Consider the following 22,235-nt stretch of genomic DNA (forward strand, 5'->3'; position numbering starts at 1 on the left):
TAGAGCCAAGCCGTTCAGCGGTGATGTCAGGAAGCACTTCTTCACACAAAGTGTAGTGGAAATCTGGAACTCCCTCCCCCAAGAAGTTGTTGAGGCTGGGGGTCAATTGAAAATTTCAAAACTGAGATTGATAGATTTTTGTTAGGCAAGGGTTACAGAATCAAGGTGGGTAGATAAAGTTAAGATACAGATCAGCCATGACCTAATTTAATGGTTGTAAACAATTTTACAACACCAAGTTATAGTCCAACAATTTTATTTTTAATCCCACAAGCTTTCGGGGGCTTCCCTCTTCCTTTCGGGAAGCCCCCGAAAGCTTGTGGGATTAAAAATAAAATTGTTGGACTATAACTTGGTGTTGTAAAATTGTTTACAATTGTCAACCCCAGTCCATCACCGGCATCTCCACATCGTAATTTAATGGTGGAAGAGGCTCGAGGGGCTGAATAGCCTACTCCTGTTCCTATGTTCACCATCACTGGTTGTTGATCTTTGTTGAGGGCTTGTTGACACAGGGTATACTTCATTGTACTTCACCACTTGTTCCTCTTCAGAAAGAAAATGAATGACCTGTAATGGTTAAAACATCATAATACATAGAATCAAGATGAAGACGTCTTTGGTGTACATGTTCAACCTCCCACATAGCACCCTGGTTAAAAATTACAAAGTGGCATTCTGATCAGGAATGTGACAGAAACTAACAACTTTAGAAACATGAACATTAAACTCCTAAAACCATCCACAAAACCTCATAACTTGAACTTACATAACACCTTTAACACAGCAAAATGCCCAAGAGGCGTAGCCAAAATAAAAAGGATAGAGCTAAACAAGGAGATATAATTTTATTTCAAGGTACACTGAACTTTTAGCTTTAGTGTCTCCAGTACAGCTGTCTCCAAAGTAGAATTTAGACTTAATCCTTTCAGTGAGGCTAAACTTTAGTTCTGATGAAAGGTCATCGACCTGAAACATTAACTCTGTTTCTCTCTCCGTCGATGCTGCTTGACCGGCTGAGTGTTTCCAGCATTTTCTGTTTTTATCTTAAACTTTAGTTATGCTATCCACTCTACAACCTTAAAGTGAACTGCCAGCAAACATGACTTCATTATCTGTAGCAAAGCCTTTACATAAGACATAAGCGAGACTGGTTAGATGCTGGTGTGGATGAGGCTGCTGTCAGCGGCCTCCGCATGTTTCTTCCAAGTTTTCCCTCGGCAGCATTTGTCTCAGACATTGGTTTTCAACTCTATAATCTACTGTTTCCAAACTGTACTTGTATCCCCAAGAAGATATTTAGTACTCTCAAGGTTTCACTCGATCACCAGTGACAACCTAGTTTCCTGTGTCTAAGCTAGATAATGGTAAGCTTGCAATATCCTGCAAGGAGGTTTCTTCTCTCCCTTCTTGAGTTCACACTCTCATGTGAGGCACCAGCACCATATCAGTTCGGATTCAGCTTCAAAGAAATTCAGCTATGAACAAACTATAGAGGTAACCTAAATGAAAATTCTTTAGGAGTAGATTTAGAATGTTGACCTCTCAGTTTTCCACAAAGGGCTTTTTTTTTCCAGCTCAAGTCTCTGTAAAGGTTTGTCACAAAATAACACATTGCTCGATCAGAGGATAACTCCTCATATTGTTCAGGACAACATCAAATTACCATGCATAAAGGTGATTATAAAATGGAAGTAGGATTGCTCAGATAGAACAAATACACACCAAGAATGGAATAGGCTGTACAAGGTCCAAAAATAGTCATTGCTAAAGAAGAATTTAGACTTAATCCTTTCAGCAAGGTTGCATTTCCCACTGAAGGTCATATCAAGAAGTCTTATGTGAGAGAATGAAGATCATCCTACAGATTTCAAATACTTTTCAGCAGCCTCGAGATTAGCCACGTATTTAGTAAGAGCGACATTTCACGCTGGAGCCTCTTCAATCTGACTAACCCCATCTGCCCTCTCAGGTGGAGGTAAGAGATCCCAGGGCACTATTTGACGAAGAGCAGGGCAGTTTTCCTCAGTGTCCTGGCCAATATTTATCCCTCAAACAACATCAACACAGATGATCCGGTTATCACATTGCTGCTTGTGGGACCGGGCTGTGCGCAAATTGGCTGCCGCATCCCCTACAACAGTGACTACACTTCAAGAAGTATTTAGCTGGCTGTAAAGTTCTTTGGGACGTCCTGAGGTCATGAAAGGCACTATATAAATGCAAGTCTTTTTATTGCAAAGATATCTTGCATATATCGGTAGCAAGACAAAAGCCATTAATGTGGCCCGCTCCTTTGGTTATCAGCATGTTAAACTGGAGAGGATGCACATTTATGTTACCGATCTTAGAAAAGCAGTGCCTTTCTAGACTTTTTCTTGGAGGGGGAAGGGGTGTCCGTGACATATTCTCCTGACCAGTTACAGACCAATCTTCCAAGGGGTCAGAAGCAATCCTCCTCAATAAGGAACTAGGGGATAGTTTTCTAAAAATTGGTAACTTCTCCAACTATCATTCAACAGCCATGGATTATTTTTAATGCTACATTGTGTTTTTTGGTTCAGAGGGATTACAAATAAGGTGTTTTTTTTAACTTGATTATCTATTGCCAGTTTCCTGGTTTTAATTCCAATACGTGCAACTTTTGGTTCCATCCTTAGATTGCTGATCCAAGCTGAAGAAACTCATCACAACTTGCAGCCAAACAATGTTATTCGAAGGGATCATACTCTAGTTTGAACAATTGTAAACAACTTTACAACACCAAGTTATAGTCCAGCAATTTTATTTTAAATTCACAAGCTTTCGGAGGCTTCCTCCTTCCTCAGGTGAATGTTGTGGAAATGAAATCCTCAAAATGAAATCGCATTTATAAATCACAGAACAATGCTTGGTGATTACAGACAGTCTTTTCAACTGTCCGTTGCCAAGGCAATCAGTGTGCAGACAGACAGGTGTTACCTACAAGGTCTCCGAATATACAAACCACCAAAAAAAGATAGAGAGGTAGAAACATAGAAAAGACAGCAACTGACCCGTTATATTAAAAACAGATAACATTTGTTCGCTGGTGGGGTAACGTGTAGCGTGACATGAACCAAAGATCCCGGTTAAGGCCGTCCTCATGGGTGAGGAACTTGGCTATCAATTTCTGCTCGACGATTTTGCGTTGTCGTGTGTCTCGAAGGCCGCCTTGGAGTACGCTTACCCGAAGGTCGGTGGCTGAATGTCCTTGACTGCTGAAGTGTTCCCCGACTGGGAGGGAACCCTCCTGTCTGGCGATTGTTGCGCGGTGTCCGTTCATCCGTTGTCGCAGCGTCTGCATGGTCTCGCCAATGTACCATGCTCTGGGGCATCCTTTCCTGCAACGCATGAGGTAGACAACGTTGGCCGAATCACAGGAGTATGAACCATGCACCTGGTGGGTGGTGTCCTCTCGTGTGATGGTGGTATCTGTGTCGATGATCTGGCATGTCTTGCAGAGGTTACCGTGGCAGGGTTGTGTGGTGTCGTGGACGCTGTTCTCCTGAAAGCTAGGTAATTTGCTGCGAACGATGGTCTGTTTGAGGTTGGGTGGCTGTTTAAAGGCGAGTAGTGGAGGTGTGGGGATGGCCATAGCGAGGTATTCGTTGTCATTGATGACATGTTGAAGGCTGCGGAGAACATGGGGTAGTTTCTCCGCTCTGGGAAAGTACTGGACAACAAAGGGTACTCTGTTGGTTGCGTCCCGTGTTAGTCTCCTGAGGAGGTCCATGCGATTTTTCGCTGTGGCCCATCGGAACTGTTGATCGATGAGTCGAGCGTCATATCCCGTTCTTACTAGGGTGTCTTTCAGCGTCTGTTGGTGTCCATCGCGTTCCTCCTCGTCTGAGCAGACCCTGTGTATTCGCAGGGCCTGTCCATAGGGGATGGCCTCTGACGTGGTTAGGGTGGAAGCTGGAAAAGTGGAGCATCGTGAGGTTGTCCGTGGGCTTGCGGTAGAGTGAGGTGCTGAGGTGCCTGTCTTTGATGGAGATTCGTGTGTCCAAGAAAGAAACTGATTATGAGGAGTAGTCCATGGTTAGCTTGATGGTGGGATGGAACTTGTTGATGTTATAGTGTAGTCTCTTTAGTGATTCCTCACCGTAGGTCCATAGAAATAAAATGTCATTGATGTATCTGGTGTCTAGTGTTGGTTGGAGGTCCTGTGCAGTGAAGAAGTCCTGCTCGAACTTGTGCATGAAAACGTTGGCGTATTGGGGTGCTAATCATCGATCGACAGTTCCGACGGGCCACAGCGAAAAATCGCATAGACCTCCTCAGGAGACTAACACGGGACACAACCAACAGAGTACCCTTTGTCGTCCAGTACTTCCCCAGAGCGGAGAAACTACCCCATGTTCTCCGCAGCCTTCAACATGTCATCAATGACAATGAACACCTCGCTATGGCCATCCCCACACCTCCACTACTCGCCTTTAAACAGCCACCCAACCTCAAACAGACCATCGTTCGCAGCAAATTACCTAGCTTTCAGGAGAACAGTGTCCACGACACCACACAACCCTGCCACGGTAACCTCTGCAAGATATGCCAGATCATCGACACAGATACCACCATCACACGAGAGGACACCACCCACCAGGTGCATGGTTCATACTCCTGTGACTCGGCCAACGTTGTCTACCTCATACGTTGCAGGAAAGGATGCCCCAGAGCATGGTACATTGGCGAGACCATGCAGACGCTGCAACAACGGATGAACGGACACCGCGCAACAATCACCAAACAGGAGGGTTCCCTCCCAGTCGGGGAACACTTCAGCAGTCAAGGACATTCAGCCACCGACCTTCGGGTAAGCGTACTCCGAGACACACAACGCAAAATCGTCGAGCAGAAATTGATAGCCAAGTTCCGCACCCATGAGGACGGCCTCAACCGGGATCTTGGGTTCATGTCACGCTACACGTTACCCCACCAGCGAACAAATGTTATCTGTTTTTAATATAACTGGTCAGTTGCTGTCTTATCTATGTTTCTACCTCTCTATCTGTTTTTTTTTGGTGGTTTGTATATTCGGAGACCTTGTAGGTAACACCTGTCTGTCTGCACACTGATTGCCTTGGCAACGGACAGTTGAAAAGACTGTCTGTAATCACCAAGCATTGTTCTGTGATTTATAAATGCGATTTCATTTCAAGGATTTCATTTCCACAACATTCACCTGAGGAAGGAGAAAGCCTCCGAAAGCTTGTGAATTTAAAATAAAATTGCTGGACTATAACTTGGTGTTGTAAAATTGTTTACAATTGTCAACCCCAGTCCATCACCGGCATCTCCACATCATGGCTAGTTTGAACACATAGGAAAGATCTTCAATCTTCTGTTCCAGGCCTAACTCATTCAATATATTAGCCATCCACTTGTTGAACATCCAGATCATGATCAACCGAAAAGATTTCACACCCAAATTTTCACCTGCAGGAGATACAGAACCACCTTGATGCTGGTACCATTTAGTCAATGTTCTTCCACAAGCATGTGAAGGAAGGTACTAAGACTTTAGATTTTCTTTTGTAAAGCAGGATGCATTCACTTTACAAATGTACAATAAAACTATTGAAAGAATCAAAAACACATGCAACTTAAAACTCAGCCGAAACTTTTGGCAAAATGAAGAACGGTACTCTTTTCGGTTTATATTCCAAGTTAGAATGAAATTAGATTGCCAATAAAAATGACAGTACACTAGATTTTTATTTACAAGTCGACCATAAGATTTTAAGCTAATTTCAGATTTTAATTACACCACCATCCAGGCTTTTGCCAGGCCATTTTCACCAAAGTTCAAGTCAGAAAATAGCAATAAATTGATGAAGACTATTTTACAGTCGTCCTGACTGTATGAATATTTAAATGTCATTGTGCAATATCTGAAAGTTCCTTGAAATTATAAATTGTAAACAATTTTACAACACCAAGTTATAGTCCAGCAATTTTATTTTAAATTCACAAGCTTTCGGAGGCTTCCTCCTTCGTCAGGTGAACATCGTTCACCTGACGAAGGAGGAAGCCTCCGAAAGCTTGTGAATTTAAAATAAAATTGCTGGACTATAACTTGGTGTTGTAAAATTGTTTACAATTGTCAACCCCAGTCCATCACCGGCATCTCCACATCATCGAAATTATAAATGCTAAACAGCCTTTGTTGACATGTAAATAATTTTAATGTACTCATAGAAAAGAGTAACCTGCAGAACTCAAAAGATTCTGCAATGCAAAAATTAAATCAAAAAACTGCATTCCTTCTGTAATGTTTTGTTGTTAAATATGACCACTGTACAATTCTGAACAAACAGACACAAGCAGCAGATACAGTAAAATGGAATGACCCATCTTTAAACACTGCCACAGAAATCAGTCATTGCCACTATTTTTCCAGTCACATTTTCGCGTATTCTATAGGGCCACAAAAATGACGTTAAAGTATCAAGAGGTGATTTTACGTACAGCCCTGCAAGATGGAACTTTCATGCCAATCTATTTCATACCACAAGACATGACTTTTACAATAGTGGTTCTGCATCGTTCAAGTGGTACTGGTTTGGCTTTTTAAATACAATCCAAATAACTTAGAATATCCACCATTCCCATTACTGCAATTTCACCCAAGTAACCCTTATCTTTATTTTTGTGCTTGGGAGGGAAGGGAGGGAGGGGGAGGGAAGGGAGGGAAGGGAGGGAGGGGGAGGGAAGGGAGGGAGGGAAACATTCACATGCAACACTCCCTTGAAGGTACCAGGCTCATGAACATCTCGAGGATCAACGTCATGTTGCACCTCCCTACATTATTTACCGACTTGTGCAATACACACACACAAATAACTTCTCAACTCTTGCACACAAATTACTGCATTTTCAAAATCAGATTGTTTATATCTCTCTCTCACACATGTACACATACAACCCCTGTCCCAAGTTTCATCTTCATAATGCTTTGAAGAAAACGTGGAATTAGATAGTCTTAAATCCAAACACAAAAATAACCATACAAAAGTATGAATTTCATATACATCCAGCTTTCAAGAAATTATGATACAGATAAATCCATATGTAAAACCAGTCTTTTTTTTTAAATTTCAATTTTTCATCCCTTTGGCCAGTCATTTTGTTTAGATCAAACAGATATCAGTTATGTGCAACAAAAGTCACAAGGCCGCAAAGATTTTTTTTTACAACAATGTAGTTGCGAGTAAACTAAAAAATAGTGGAAAAGGCCACAAATTTTTGCCCTTTGGAGCACGTTAATTATCTTGTTCAATTGAAATCCGACGTGATCCACTCACGCTTCTGCATATCTAATCTTTCACACGTGAAAGTATGCAAGAACAAACTATTTTAATTCCCTTACGTGTAATATTGGATGTAACGCACTTATCGACATTCTTTTCCTTCTCATTGCAAGAAGGCAACGACCCAGTTTATAATCCTTCCATGTATAGCACTGCCTGGAATATATCTACCCACCATAAAATTTGCAGTAAATATTGTACACAGAGGATATTAAGTCTTTTTTACCCCCCCCTTGCACTGCATCCTACACAGTACTGTAGTGAACTACTCAAAAGGAAAGGAAAGCTGGGGGCCAGGAGGAGGAGGAGGAAGCGGAATATTCTTAGAGGAGAAAAATCAAAGAGTTTCTTCTTTTACCTTTTTTTAAAAAAAAACAAGCGTTGACTTTCCTCTTGGAATCGAGGCCCACCAACTGGGTCTGTGCTCTCGGCCAGTTTGGTGACATCACCACATATTCTGTGGTGGCTCCACTGGAAGTTGTGACTTCAAACTGTCCCGAGTATCACTCCCAAGCTTCGATGACCCAGGGAAACAGGCTGGGGGAACGGGGGGGTGGGGGGGGGAGTGCAGATTTCCCCAGGCGGGATGTGTGAATATCACAGGGTCCTCACGGCTCTGAAGCAGGTCCCGGGCCAGTCTGAAGGCATGGATCTTTGCGTTCCATGGAGCCACTTCAGGTTCTTCCCATTGGCGACATCACGAATAGTCTGGTCGTGTGGGAAACTCTGCTCTGGCGCCTCCATGCCAATACCTTTTAAACAAAATTCTGTCCCAATTATTATTTTTTCTCCCCTTATAAACAGGAGGTGGGAGGGTTACTTTCAACAAAAAAATACTCCTGCTAGACTTTCCCTCTCCTTTTAAGTCTGTTCTGATAAAGTCATTAGCCTCTTAAGCAATTTGTTTATCCTGACCTTTTGCATACAACAGGATTAAATATATGCAATTTGGATAAATAGTGGCCAGAACACAATGCATCATTTCTATAAAAATGGCAAAAACTGACCAAGATAATCATGCAATTTGGTAATGGTCGATAAGTTCTGCACCGGTGATGGCAATTGTTAAAATGTTGCCAAATAATCAATGTTTCAAAGGATTTGCACAATAACTGTTACGCAGGTAACGAATCAAAACATGAAATATCTTAATACACATATATATATATTCCACAGGCAATATTTCAAAACCACAGCGATGCACAAAAAAAATGAAATATATTTCTACTAAAATAGTGCACTTCACATTAGTGCTATAGGAATATATATGGTTTCAAATGCATATTGTTGCCGCCAAGCCATTTAGATACCTTATGGACTACACTTAACATTTTCTATACAAATCAGTGTTTCAGCAGCTTCAATAGAATTACCAAGTTATCTTAAAAACACAAAAAAAGGTACACAATGTTAAATTGTAAACAGAAATCGTCCCCTTTAGCTTTCATCTCAGCTCCCAATTTTCAAGCTAGCTAGTGTTATAACTCATTATTTTTTAAATTCAATATACATTGCTATTTTACATTTGGTCACATTAAAATGTCCACGTCCCCTTCATGGTCTTCCTCTGCCACCTTCACCGAGAGTACTTCCTCATTCAGAAATAAGCCACTCAGTCTCTCTTTCCGTGCTTGTCGCTGCTCTTTCAACTGACGCTTCCGCATGGCTTTCTGTTGCAGTTTACGCTGTTTGGATCGTTTCTGTCAAGCAATTGGGGGGCGGGGGGAATAAGAGAGAAAGGGAAGAAAGAAAGTTAAGAGTTGTCACACTTATTTTTAAGATTTGTGAATTATGTCATCCAAAGGACCGAGTCTACCAGGGAGTAGAGATTGTACATGCCTTTTGTTATCCATTATTTTACATCAACTTAAGGCAAAAGGCAGAGTAACTCTCACGATCAAATTTGGTTATCCTTTGTATACTACTGGTAAATGGGACATTCAATAAGACAGATAATGCTTGAGCGCCATGCTGCTTTTAAAACGTTTCCATGTTGCACCATACAACTCATCAGTCCTTCAGATGCATACCCCCATGTCTTTTTCTTTTATAACAGGTCTGTTTTTCTTCTTCAAAAGACCAGGAAGTGCTACTGCTACCTAGGACTGGAGTGATATTGCTCCTCGTGGCATTGGCACATGCTGACTTGTTAGCGTTTGGTGTCGAAAGGAGCAGATGCCGATTCAGATTTAGACTGAGGTATCAAATTGAGTCACATCTTTCCTGATACCACTTCTTTGCTTTACTTGTGAAAACAGAGAGAAAGAACCTGTGGGATGACTGTACATGTGTTTCTGGCTTGATCCTTCTAACTGCGAGACAAGCCTCTAGTTTTTAAACAATTCCCTCTGATTTAGCAATATTGCAATCCAACTAAAATCTTTTTTAAAAAAAAGTCATGATTCCTAGCAATTTTCCCCACTGCACTGATGTATGTGGAAGACGGCGAAACATTAAATAATTTCAGTCAGACTTGAATGTCAGAAACTGCAAAGTTCAGTGTAGTGCACTAGTCAGCCAGTCAAAAAGACAAATTGTACATTACATCCAGCACCAGTGAAAATCAGAAGTACACACTACCCACAAGTAACATCTAAAGTTGGAAGTACTGTGTAAATACGATTATTTTCAATGCATGAAGCTCTTACCTTCGAGTCTCTTATTCTCTCAGCTGCACTTGTGGACAGGTTACTGTCGCTGTGGGCCCGGCTCATGTTGGCACTCGAAGCAGATGCAGAGTTACAGCCACTAGATCCACTGCTGCTGGCTGAACTCACCATGCTGGCACTGCTGCTACTGGCACCGCTCAAACCACTGACACCGCAGCCAGTGTAACTACCTCTCCTCCAGCTTTCACGCACAGATCGCTGGCGGGCGCCATGTTCTTTAATGTAATTTCTTACCTAAATGGGATACCATGCATTAATTGGACCAGGCCACCAACATTTTGCACCAAAAATATGCACAGAATGTACTAAATTTGCATTTCCACTAAAAACTTGCTGCGGCTTCTAAAAAGTCAATAAATCTTTACAAGTAGGGTTTCCATTTTTCTGCTATTCCAGCAAGAAGTCAATTGAATGGCATCGATCCTGTGTTTTTCCAGTTTCATGCGCTCAAAGAATACAGGTGCCATTTCAAACAAGTCACCAATGGTGCATTTGTAGATTTTTTTTTTGGGGAGCTATTATTTACCAGTTTTTTAAAAAACAAAATAGCCTGCAAAAAAATATTTTCCCTCCCATCTCAACTAAGCCTTACAGGGAAAGAACAAACTGCTTCAATCCTTGAACAAGCACTAAGCATAAACATAGCAAAAAATTCAACGTACCATTGCATGCTCCTGAAAGCACCATACAATCAAATGTTTAAAGCTACATGGCACTCAAGTACGGCAGATTGTAACTTGAGAATGCAACTGTGCCCTTCAAGCACCATTCCAATCTGCTTGTATAATGTATGCGCTGCTGAATAGTAGTTTAACTGGAAATTTTTGTATATTTATATGGTCAACGCACATCTAATGCCACGGAACTACTCCATTATCATAGTATCATGCGATTATCAGGCAGGCAGAAGACGAACAAGATGGACCTTGGTCTTTTTACATCTAGTAGTTCTTATGTTGCCATGTTCTTACATAACAATGGTTGTAGCAACTCAATAAAGTTAAAAGCAAAGATATGAGGCTGCATGACATGACATCGTTCTAGATTGTGTACCACCTTAGAGACTAATCCATAAACATGGTCTTTATCTATTTTAGCTTCAGATTCAAGATGGTGCAGTAAGATCAGCATACTCTGATAATGCTGTGGCACAAGATTAACCTCAACATTTTCAAATGTTCCTTCAAAAATTGATGTAACAATCAGATTACAGCAATTGTACGAGTGACACTCATACTGCTGATTTTTTTTAAAACCAGGTTTGCTAAAATAATTGTTTGCAATTGCATAATGAAATTTATCATTTGCATTCACTTGCTGCTAAGAGAATTAAATTCTAATTAGCGAATGTAAGTAGAAAATAGACTACAACGAGAACGTAAAATGTAAATTTATATTACAAAATTGACGTAATTACCGTAGCAAACTAAAATCATCGGAAGAAAACAAATGCTATGCGTTTACAAAATACAAGTAAGTTCCCATCTTCATATTAAAGTAAAAACAAAGTATTTATACAATCATCAATTCTCACGTACATGGATACACACTATGGCTTTTGTTACATAAAATTAAATTTGATCTTGAGATTTACCTGCTTTAGCTTTTCATCTGTCAGACAGTTCAGCTCAATTATAAATTCACTGTCCGTAGGTGAAATCTGAGCATTCGGATCAATAATTTTAATAATGTCCAGTTGCTCCCTTAGTCCCATTTCTGTACTGACTTTACGACTCAGGTATTCAATATATTCAACCTGAAACAAGTAGAAATGATAAGCTGGTGAACTTTTACAACCAGTAGCAATTAATATACAATAGTTTAAACTGATCTGACCCTATAATCTTCTATTTACATGTAATTATGTAGTGACAAATTTGATTTTGATGATTTACTCTCTTCTGTTTGTACTCATCAAGCTCATGAATTTCAAATCAGTTCTAGGGGGTGGCTAACAGATGAACACAACAGCAGCTAGTTGTCATTAAAATATGAACAGTACCTCAAATGAAAACGGCCAGGGACTTTATTCATGGATTGAAGTCTCCAAATAGAAAATATCCCCAAAATCTGCATTTAGCTGTGGGTTTAGTGCAACATTTAACTTGTGTAACATTCTGGTTAAAAGCTATTCAGACGTGCTAGAGAACGTTGCACTGGCTATTAGAATGGCCAAATTCACGCATTTTGCAAGCACAATATTGTAGAAATTTGACCTGCAGATACTGCGAACAGTAACTAAAGTCGACCCCATAAACAGGTTCAGATTGAGGGGTCAAAATGCAGTGCAGAAATTTCTACAAAATGTGAAATTTAAAAAGGAGATAGATAAAAGTATTACCAGTGCAATATTCAATTATGCACACCTTGTTCTATAATATATTGGGGGGAGGTGGGGGGGGAAAAAAGAGAAAAGAAATCAAATAATTGGGATATGTAGGCCTAGAAATTGGTTCGCACTGGCCTGTGAATGATTCCTGCTCTGTAACGGGTAGGCCCGAGGCACACCCAATATTGGGCCTCATTTACACAAGACCGGTGAGCTGTAGACCCCTACTGGGCTTCCCCGTAAAGAAATTTATATCTTGCCTTTCATGGCCACAGGACGCCCCAAAGCGCTTTACAACCAGCGAATGACTTTTGAAGTGTAGTCACTGCTGTAATGTAGGAAATGCGGCAGCCAATTTACAAACAGCAATGTGATAATGATCAGATAATCTGTATTTTTAGTGAAGTTGGTTGAGGGATAAAATGTCAGTCAGGACATCGGGAGAACATCTCAGCTGTTGAAAGTCATGCAACTTTCAGACTTAATAATTGAGGATTTTTTTTTAAGCACAACTAAAGCTCACTTCATTAAGGATTCTGATTTTTAAGAAGCGCAATTCTTTACTCTCTAGGAAACCGTACAATTAATTGTATAAAGAGGACAATATTTGCTAAAGTACATTAATTTGAATTCCATCGATACTAAAGTAATTTTAGGCAGTAGAGTAATTAGCATTTTCACCACTGCAAATGCTGAAGGAGCTGGAATCGGTTTCAAGTCGCATCTGAATCAGGTATGAAAATCTTCAGTGTTACAAAAATGTAACTATCAGTCATATTTCATTTTTGTCAGGGACATTATTGTTTCACGAGCAACAAACCTTACAAATCCAATTATAGCTGAAGTCTTGCGATAGTCATTCTATGTATACAGTTAAACGAAGTTGAATTGAAATCTTCAAGACAGGGAGAATTTACCATTTTTACTATAAAACCTGAGGTATTGGGAGTTAGAAATGCATTAATCTACTAAGGAATCTAGCTAGTTCAAATGCTGCAAATCGACAATCTGAAGTTATTTAATTCGAATTACTAGATATTTTAATTTTTTTTTTTAGCATTTGTGCGTTAAGTTTTTCAGTTTGAATAACTGGATAATTCAGTTCTTTAGTAAATAAACCAATATAGACTATATAAATTTTCCACGAAACAATTGTTCCAAGAATAAACATTCATAAAGGATGCACAAAATAGGAGGATTGCATTTTTTAAAAATGGAAAAAACAAAATCATATAAGCTGCAGCTTATAGTGGTTCAAATATATGATATTTAATCCACTGGTAAACTGATGTCAATAAATGACTTATTTGTAATAATATTTGAAAATACAAATCTCACACTTGGATCATTTTATAGTAATGAAGTAAGCACAATAGAAATAATGGTTACTTAAATACCCAAAGATCCCACGTGCACCCAGACATTAGTTTCTTTGACAGAGATGACAGCAGCAAGGTCTCATTACACCTTAACATACATAAATTAATTTTAAAAAGTGGAACAGTGTACAAAAGCATAGCGAAACACGGTCTGCTGGGAGAAATCTTTAACTATTTATGTAAGCAAATCAAATTACGTGACTGCACCTGAGGCCTTGACCTGGGAAAAAAAAATGTTATAATAAAAACTCCATTGGCATACGATATAGAAATACTCTTTAAAAATATAAAAGGATATAAAGTGGTCTAAGCTGTTCTCAGTACATTGAAATACAGCTGGTATAATCTCGCATATTACCCAGTAATCCCTGCACTACACAGTAAACTTCAAAATAAAAATCACCCCCCAAATACCTGCTCATCATTCGTCATTGCACTCCACGGGAGCTCGTCCAAACTTCTGTGTTGCTTGCTTCTTCTTTTCAGAGCAGGGCAAGGGGAACTTGGAATACTGGGTACCACATCAGACAAGACCTCACTGCCACTTGCAAAATCACTGCCAGGCAACTTTGAAAGAAGACAGAAAACCGTAGAGCAAATTAATAACAAGAGGTAGCTACAAAGCACTGACACACAAAACATGCAGTCAGGACCTCATGTTTATGATTAAGAACGGTGCCTGCATTTACATTTAATGCGCTTCATCTCAGGAAGCAATTGCAAACTCAACAAATGGCACAATTACGATATGAATTATTCACATCAGATTTTCGAGGAACATCTCAACTTTTCAGAACAGCTAAGGTTAAGGTTCAAGCGCCTTCGGCAAGTTACAGGAACATGCTCAATACATGATTCCGAAAGGATAGTCACAGGGTAGTGGCGATTTGCCGTATCCAAATTAATGCGTATTTATTTTCCAAAAAGCAGCATGGTCGATATCTTTTTTCTCTCTTTCTCCCCACCATGGTGCTAAATTTCTCATCTTTTTGAAGATGCTGATCCCTCACTGGGATACAGGTGGCTGTTGCCAAGTGCAAGCCTCGACACTGGAAGTCAGCGGGCTATTCAACCACAGGAGTTTCACAGCTGATCCCCGATCTCACCTGATGTCTACACGTGAACACTTTCCAGCAGGGATCGTGAACAGCAACCAGGAGCTGGAAACCTGACCGATTTTCTCTCGCTAACCCAGGGGTGCTGCGGAGGTCAATTGTAGCGTCCAGGCAGCTACAGGTACTGCTCCAAATCAAGGACCATTACATGCCTGTGATTACCATAGGCAGGAATCCACTCGAGAGGTTTAGTTTTAAATGGCAGTTTGAGACAGCCACAAAAACGTCAGCTTCTTGTACGAGATTGAGGTCGACAGCAAGAGCACCACATGTCTGCCACCAACACTCTCTCTCAATTCCAAATCAATTCCAAATCTTAACTCAGAACAGACTAGATATTGTATCTGGGATCCTCCTGATCTGCAAAGATTTAGTTATTCACTAGATAAAACTTGCTGAGAAAGCAGGGGAGGTTGTTTGAAGGTTCTATGGACCACATTATTATTTGTTTGGTTCTTTTAAAAAAAAAATGCATCCAACACACATTTTCATGTATAGCTACACTTCTAAAATATATGTTGCTTGGCAAAATTTGGTAGTGACTGACTATATTCTGAATACCGAGCATTAAAAAACAGATTTATTTATTTGGTGGGGGGCGGGGGGGAAGGAAGAGAGGAAAGAGAAAAGGGGGGCAGGAGCAGCAGGGAAAAAAATAGAAGAGAAAACATTTTATGTTTCAAGCAGAAGTTTGATTTGCTAGATCAATACCTGCCTCAGGAACTCCATATAACAGCAGTAAGCAACAAGTGCTCTGGAATGGCAGTACTGACTCAATCAAAAGCTTACTCTTTTAAAGCCCACAGGAAAACATAAAGCAAACCCTCCAAATTCACAACTCCATCACTCATTGAAAATACTGATATCATTTTAGAATGTTAGAAATTACAGTACAAAAATAGGCCACAGCACAGTATGTGCTATTAGTCGTAACATTCTCACTGAGTATTTTCCCTGTATTCTTTTAGATGCTTCTTTTTCAAATACTTATCCAATTCCCTTTTAAATGTTACTATAGGCTCACAAACAGCAATGAGATAATGACCAGATAATCTGTTTTTGGAGACGTTTGTCGAGAGATAAATGTTGGCCAGGACACCAGGAGAACTCTCCTGCTTTTCTTCGAAAAGTGCCATGGGATCGTTTGCATCCAGAAAGGGTAGACAGGGCATTGATTTAATGTCTCATCTGAAAGACGGCAGCTCCAACCGTGCAGCACTCCCTCAGTTACTGCACTGAAAGCATTCCATGCTCGAATAACCTCGTGAAAACGTTTCTTCTGACTGTGCCCTTTGCCCTACCAGTGTTCATTCTCAGTTTATTCTCTTAGTTACTGATTTACCAACCAATGGAACCATTCATTCACCGCTTAGTCTCTCAAAACCGAAAACTTCTATTAGTCTCTTAATCCCCTTATGAAAAAAGTGTCAATTTTTCAAGCCCTTCTTCATAGCAGTAATTTCTCATTGCTGGCACTACAAAGGAGAGCAGGGAACTCTCCCAAAGCCCTGGCCAACATTCTTCCCTCAACAAGCACCAAAACCAGATTAACTGGTCATTCATCTCATTTTCTGTTTGTGGATTCTTACTGTGTATAAACTGACTGCTATGCTTATTCACAAATGTCTACAACTCAAAAGTAATTAATTGGATGTGAAGTGCTTTGCGACTTTCTGAGAACATGATAAAATGCTGAATTAATACAAGCTTTTTCTTTCTTGCACTCCCAACTAGGGAGAAAGTAACACTACAACTCTGTGTCTAGTCCACATTGCAGCAACACACAAACAAAAATAGATTATAATTAAAATCTGAAATTTTCACGCTTGTGACAGCGAAAAACAAAAGTATACCATATTGGAAGGATTTATTGCAGCATATAATGTATTAGCATCCCACTGCTGTGACAATGCTAATGCACACACACCTTTCTCCCCTTTATTTGTTTGTTTTTACTTTCACCATTTGACCCTCCCCCCAAACCAGTTATCTGAATCTGGCCCCTTTATCTTTCCTGGTTATCCTCTTAGAATTATAGCAATGAAAGATGCCATTCGGCCCATCATACCTGTGCTGGCTCTTTGAAAGAGCTATCCAATTAGTCCCAGGCCCTTGCCCTTCCCCCATAGCTCTGCAAATTTTTCCCCTTCAAGTATTTATCCAATTCCCTTTTGAAAGTTACTACTGAATCTGCTTCCACCTCCTTTTCAGGCAGTGCATTCCAAATCATAACAACTCTGTGGATAAAATTCCTCATCGCCCCTCTGGTCCTTTTACAGTTCTCAGCTCTGGTTTCATTTTACTGAGCTCATCAATGTGAGCACAAGAGGCCAAAATCACAGATCACCAAGACACTGACCTAGTAATAGCATCAGTGCAACTGAGCACAATTTAGAAAATGAATCAAGATGTGTGTTTACAAAGAATTCAGGTGGTAGATTGCAGAAAATAAACGTTTCACAAAACGACCAACAAAATTCACGTACGTCCAGGAAGTTGCTATATTACTTAACGTTCGGCAAGCCACAACTTTCTGACCTGCCTACTTGATTATCAACAAATTTGACTGATATTATGTTCAAAATTATGTGGGGTTTTGATTGAGTACGTAGGGAGAAACTATTTCCACTGGCAGGAGGGTCAGTAAGTAGAGGGGACAGATTTAAGATAATTGGCAAAAGAACCAGAGGGCAGATGAGGAGAATTTTTTTTAAAAAACCAAGTTATGATCTGGAATGCACTGCCTAAAAGGGTAGCGGGGGCAGATTCAATAGTAACTTTCCAAAGGGAATTGGATATATACTTGAAAAGGAAAAATATGGAGAAAGTGTGAGGGAGCGGGACTAATTGGATACCTCTTTCAAAGAGCCGGCACAGGCACGATGGGCCGAATGGCCACCTTCTGTGCTGTACGAATCTATGATCGCAGGTAAGAGAAACTACTTAAGCTCACCTGCCATTCAAACTCACTGTCCGACCAATCCCAGTAGGTACTGATTGATGAAGACACGTCGCTACAAACACTACCCTCTGGAAAGAGGTCGAAGGATGCATTCTGAGTGAATTCCTGATCGTCCAGCAGGGAATAGCAGTCCTCCTGATCGCCACATGAAACAGATGAAAAGAGTTCCTCACTGCATTCAGAGCTCGCTACACTTGTTCCACAGGAAGTCAAATTCCATCTGCGTTTGAACAGAAAAGTGTTTTAATTTCTTGGAAGTATTAATGAAAAGACAGTCAGTGTCATGCAGTAAAAAAAAACAATGCAGCTTAAATGCATTAGCTTGCTTCTGGTCATGACCTGGTCAGGTGCTTAAAACAGGAGCTCTGGATTCTGCCAACAACTCCCTTGCAATATTATCCAGAGAGGAGGAACAAGAATAAAAGTACAAGCCAGAGTTACGCCAAGAACCGTCCAGGAGAGCACGGAAAAAAAGTGGGAATTCCCTTTTGCTGTTACTCGAAAAAACTGTTCTCCTTCCTCTCCCTCATAATTCACACGACGTACCCAGTCCAGTACTCACTGAATCCTGCACCCAAGGATCTAGAGATCACTACTGAGACGCCACCCTATAAAACTAAAGCAAGAGTCAAGTGCGGAATCTTTGCTGCTCTCAGCCCACTGCACTGGATCGCAATATCAGCCACCGTTACCACAGAGCTGCAGTGTGCGTGTGCAGCACAGCACTGTTGCCAGGTGGAGCAGTCTCAAGCAAAAACAATGGCACTAATTACATTCTATATTCACTTACCATCAGCAGATTCCACAATGCTGATCGCACTGTCGTCACCCCTGTACACCAAGCTCGCTAACAGCTTCAACCTCTATAGCAGTGATCCGTAGGCCACGTTTGCCTGCCACCAATAGTCAGAAAAGGACAGAAACCACATTGCTACTCGAGGAACAAGCACCACAAACCCCTGTACCGACCAGCATACATTGGGTTCCATGATCAAGCTGGAAAAAGTAACTACCCCCAATCTACAAGGTTCTGCTCCAACATGTGGTGCTGGGCACTAGCACCTCTTCACCACAAATACAGCTCCCCAAATGCAATGTGTACCCACCAGCAGCTTTCAGAGGAATACAAAGCTCACAAAGGCTTCCAAAAAGTGACATCAACCAATACAGATTAATTCTTCTTGCTGCAAACAGCTCCGGGCCAGAAAGCAAAGATAACTGCTGGATCGTCAAAGATGCCATCTTATTCCAGAACCCAGGAAACCCCACGCCACGAAGATGGGTCACACCACTTAGGGCATCCTTGCAAGCCAGTGAGAAGTGGACCAAGGCTCAAGGCAGACAGACCACACGAGACCATCTGATCTGCTGGCTCAAATCAGCAAGCTCCATGAAAGGTCTGTGGTGGGCCATCCAAAATATGCCTTCAGTTCCACAATACAATGCCCGAGCTAAATACTTCATAAGTGAGCTGGACTGCCTGTTGTAGCTCCAATTCAGCAACTGGGTCAGAAGCAACACAATTGCTGACTTTTTTTTTTACTGTGCACATTTCGTAGCTTTGGATGCACGTGGATTTCAGAACAAATATTCCATGGTTAACAGTTACCAAGATGTATAAGCAGAAACATTCTCAGTGTTAATCCTTCCTCAACAGTGTGCTTACAAGACAGGCCATTGATTCGCAACTTTCACGGAAAATGGACGGAAGTGCAAAATGTGACCCCCAAAACACCACATCAAAACCATGGAGAATCTCAATCTCATGTATCAAAAATGGGATTTGATTTTGTCACGCTCCAATAAAGCAATGGGCCTCATTATAAATAGATCCATGGAATGTGAACTTCAAAACACCAATAAAAATCCTGGAATCCATGTAACAGAAATGGAACTGACTTATTCTGTCACTTTAAACAAATAGTCTTGGATATAAGCTTTTAACTTTAAGTTACACTGTGGGGACCCCTGATTACACTGAAAGTTGCTTTCTTTTCTGAAGGGGAGAGTGGAAATGCATTATAGTCACTGTAGAAAGCAGCAATGGTAAGTGATAAATTTTATGACTTATTGCCAAGATCTACTTGCATTGCAATTTCCTTGCTTTCTGATCGGTGAGTTTTGCATATTGCCAAGCTTCAGTAAAGATTTTTTTTTTACAAAAGTTATGTTTCAAGTTGAGGTTGCATGAACATTTTTTAACCCCTTCTCCCCACACAAACTGGGAAGGGGCCAAAGGAAGAAGCAAAGTGTGCTGATGTAAATCCATCTTTCAAACTGTTGGGGGAAAACCTTTCCAATGAACACCACAGGGAAATAATAACTTCAACTCAAAGGGGGGGGCAGGGGAGGGGGAGAGCGGGGGGTGGGAAGGCAAGGAAAAACCTTTCCAAATTAAAATATTTTACAGTGAATATGTTCTCAAGGGCTAGCCATTTTTCCAGGGGTGAGAAAATAAGCTTTATGAGAAAGCAGTGAGAATTTTTTTTAAAAAAGTAACTCTGCCTTAGAGGAACACTTTTAGTGTGAATGACAGTTCAGACAAGTCAGATTTCCCAGTGGATTTTAAATATCAAAAAAGTCACTTCTTCTGTTTGGGGGTGGGGGAAGAAAGGAGGACAACACTACACAAGGTCACAGTTTAAATGAGCACCAAACAATTGCGACAACTCACATTATGGACAATCAGCGGAGCAATAAAATCACTCCTATTATAGCCAAAGGTAATACACCACCATTTGATTGATATTACCCACCTGTTGGTATGGAGTCTGTGCAACGGGTCAGTTCTGTGACACGATGAAAGCTGGCAGCCAAAATCACTGACGTCGAGACTGGCGACATCACTGGTGTGCCCCCTCTGTGGTAACAAGGGGAATGGCTCATCTGGTGCCAGGAACTTGCCATATAAATCATCTGACATCTTTTATAAGAAGTGATATACGGCTATAAAACCTGCCAAAAAAAAGTGATTATTTAATACATTGCATTGATGCTGTAACTGTTAACGTGCAGCCTTGAGGTGCTAACGTTAATTCCAAAACATTTGCCACTTTACAATAAAAGACCATGAGGATCCACAACCATCTTCCTGCTCATTTCCTTCCCACTATCATGATTATACGCTTATGCACCAATTTCAAAAGAGCCTTCTGACCTGCAATTTGACCTTGTTGGGAAAGTGTCCAAGCTCTTGACACCGAATAAGTGAACTAGCACCTTTCTTGGTCCTGGGTTCAAGTCTATGTAGAGACTTGAGCACATAATCTAGGCTGGCATTCTAGTGCAGTACTGAGGGAGTGCTGCACTGTCAGAGGTGCCATCTTTCGGATAAGATGTTGAACCGAGGCCCCATCCGCCCTCTCACAGCACTATTTGATGAGCAGGGAGTTCTCACCGGTCTCCTGGCCAATATTTATCCCTCTACTAACATCACAAACAAATGATCTGGTCATTATCACATTGCTGTTTGTGGAACCTTGCTGTGCGCAAATTGGCTGCTGCCTTTCCTACATTACAACAATGTCGACACTTCAAAAGTACTTCATTGGATATAAAGCACTTTGGGACATCCTGAGATTGTGAAAGGCGCTATACTAATGTAAGTCTTTCTGTAAGAAAGCACGTATTGGATCACACATTCTTAGCAGTTAGACATATCACCCATATCATTCTGGTCGTCTAGCTTTCAGTTTCTACATTGGAAATTTAAAAAATTATTTTGCCTCTACTGAGAATAACTTGCTCAGAAATTCAGTCCCATTGAATCACGTAGGCCAATCATGTATTCTAAGCAACACTAGTCTTAATCAAGGTACAGTAATAGTGCGCTTTTCAGTGTTAGGTGCTCTGGATCAGCTCCCAGGCCAGCCCAAAAATTGCCAAACCCACCAAAAAAAAATGGAGACACTCCAGGGGCAACCACTAAAAAAGAATGGAGACACTCCAGGAGCAAGTTGCTCCTCCCCACATTGCCAGCACAGAGTGAAGGAGATCCAAAATGGCAGGTCTGGAAAGGAATTTACATTTTTAAAAAAATTGTTTTCTTTTTAAAAACAGACACTGGGAAACTATTTGCCCCTCCCAGACTTTCCCTTTAACAGAAATGGTTTTCAAAATATAAGGACTAGAGGGGTAAGCTGTACTGCTAATTTAAAATGCTGCACTGGACATGGTTTTAAAGAAAACAAAGTTATTTGTTTACAAGTTCTTTTATGCTTTCTGTCCATGCCAAACATATCAAGGCCGAAAAGGTGAGAGAGCAGGCGTCCTGTCCCCAAACCCATGCTAAAATTATTCAGTTACCAACATCTACTGGGAGGGTGGCCTTGAACGTCTCATCTGACAATGTTCCCTGCCCCTCATTCTGTGGGGCAGTGCCTGGCTAGATGGCGCTGTCCCCATGGCACGGCAAGTCAGAGTAAATACACATCAAGCCAAAAATCTTCAG

At 40.8% G+C, this 22,235-nt stretch overlaps 1 protein-coding gene across 1 annotated transcript in view; it reads right to left on the reverse strand.

The window, feature by feature from the left end:
* Positions 1–6,890: 6,890 nt before the first annotated feature.
* fam199x (family with sequence similarity 199, X-linked) overlaps positions 6,891–22,235 on the reverse strand; it is a 28,261-nt gene continuing 12,916 nt past the window's right edge. The window contains exons 2-7 of the mRNA XM_067997297.1: positions 20,542–20,740; positions 17,777–18,005; positions 14,123–14,275; positions 11,595–11,756; positions 9,980–10,234; positions 6,891–9,031 (exon numbers count right to left, since the gene is read on the reverse strand). Coding sequence (XP_067853398.1) covers positions 8,861–9,031; positions 9,980–10,234; positions 11,595–11,756; positions 14,123–14,275; positions 17,777–18,005; positions 20,542–20,708 — 1,137 coding nt within the window. The 5' untranslated portion in view covers positions 20,709–20,740 and the 3' untranslated portion in view covers positions 6,891–8,860. The remainder of the gene's footprint in view (positions 9,032–9,979; positions 10,235–11,594; positions 11,757–14,122; positions 14,276–17,776; positions 18,006–20,541; positions 20,741–22,235) is intronic.

This window comes from Heptranchias perlo, chromosome 15 (genome assembly GCF_035084215.1).
Source record: "Heptranchias perlo isolate sHepPer1 chromosome 15, sHepPer1.hap1, whole genome shotgun sequence".
Classification (NCBI taxonomy): Eukaryota; Metazoa; Chordata; class Chondrichthyes; order Hexanchiformes; family Hexanchidae; genus Heptranchias; species Heptranchias perlo.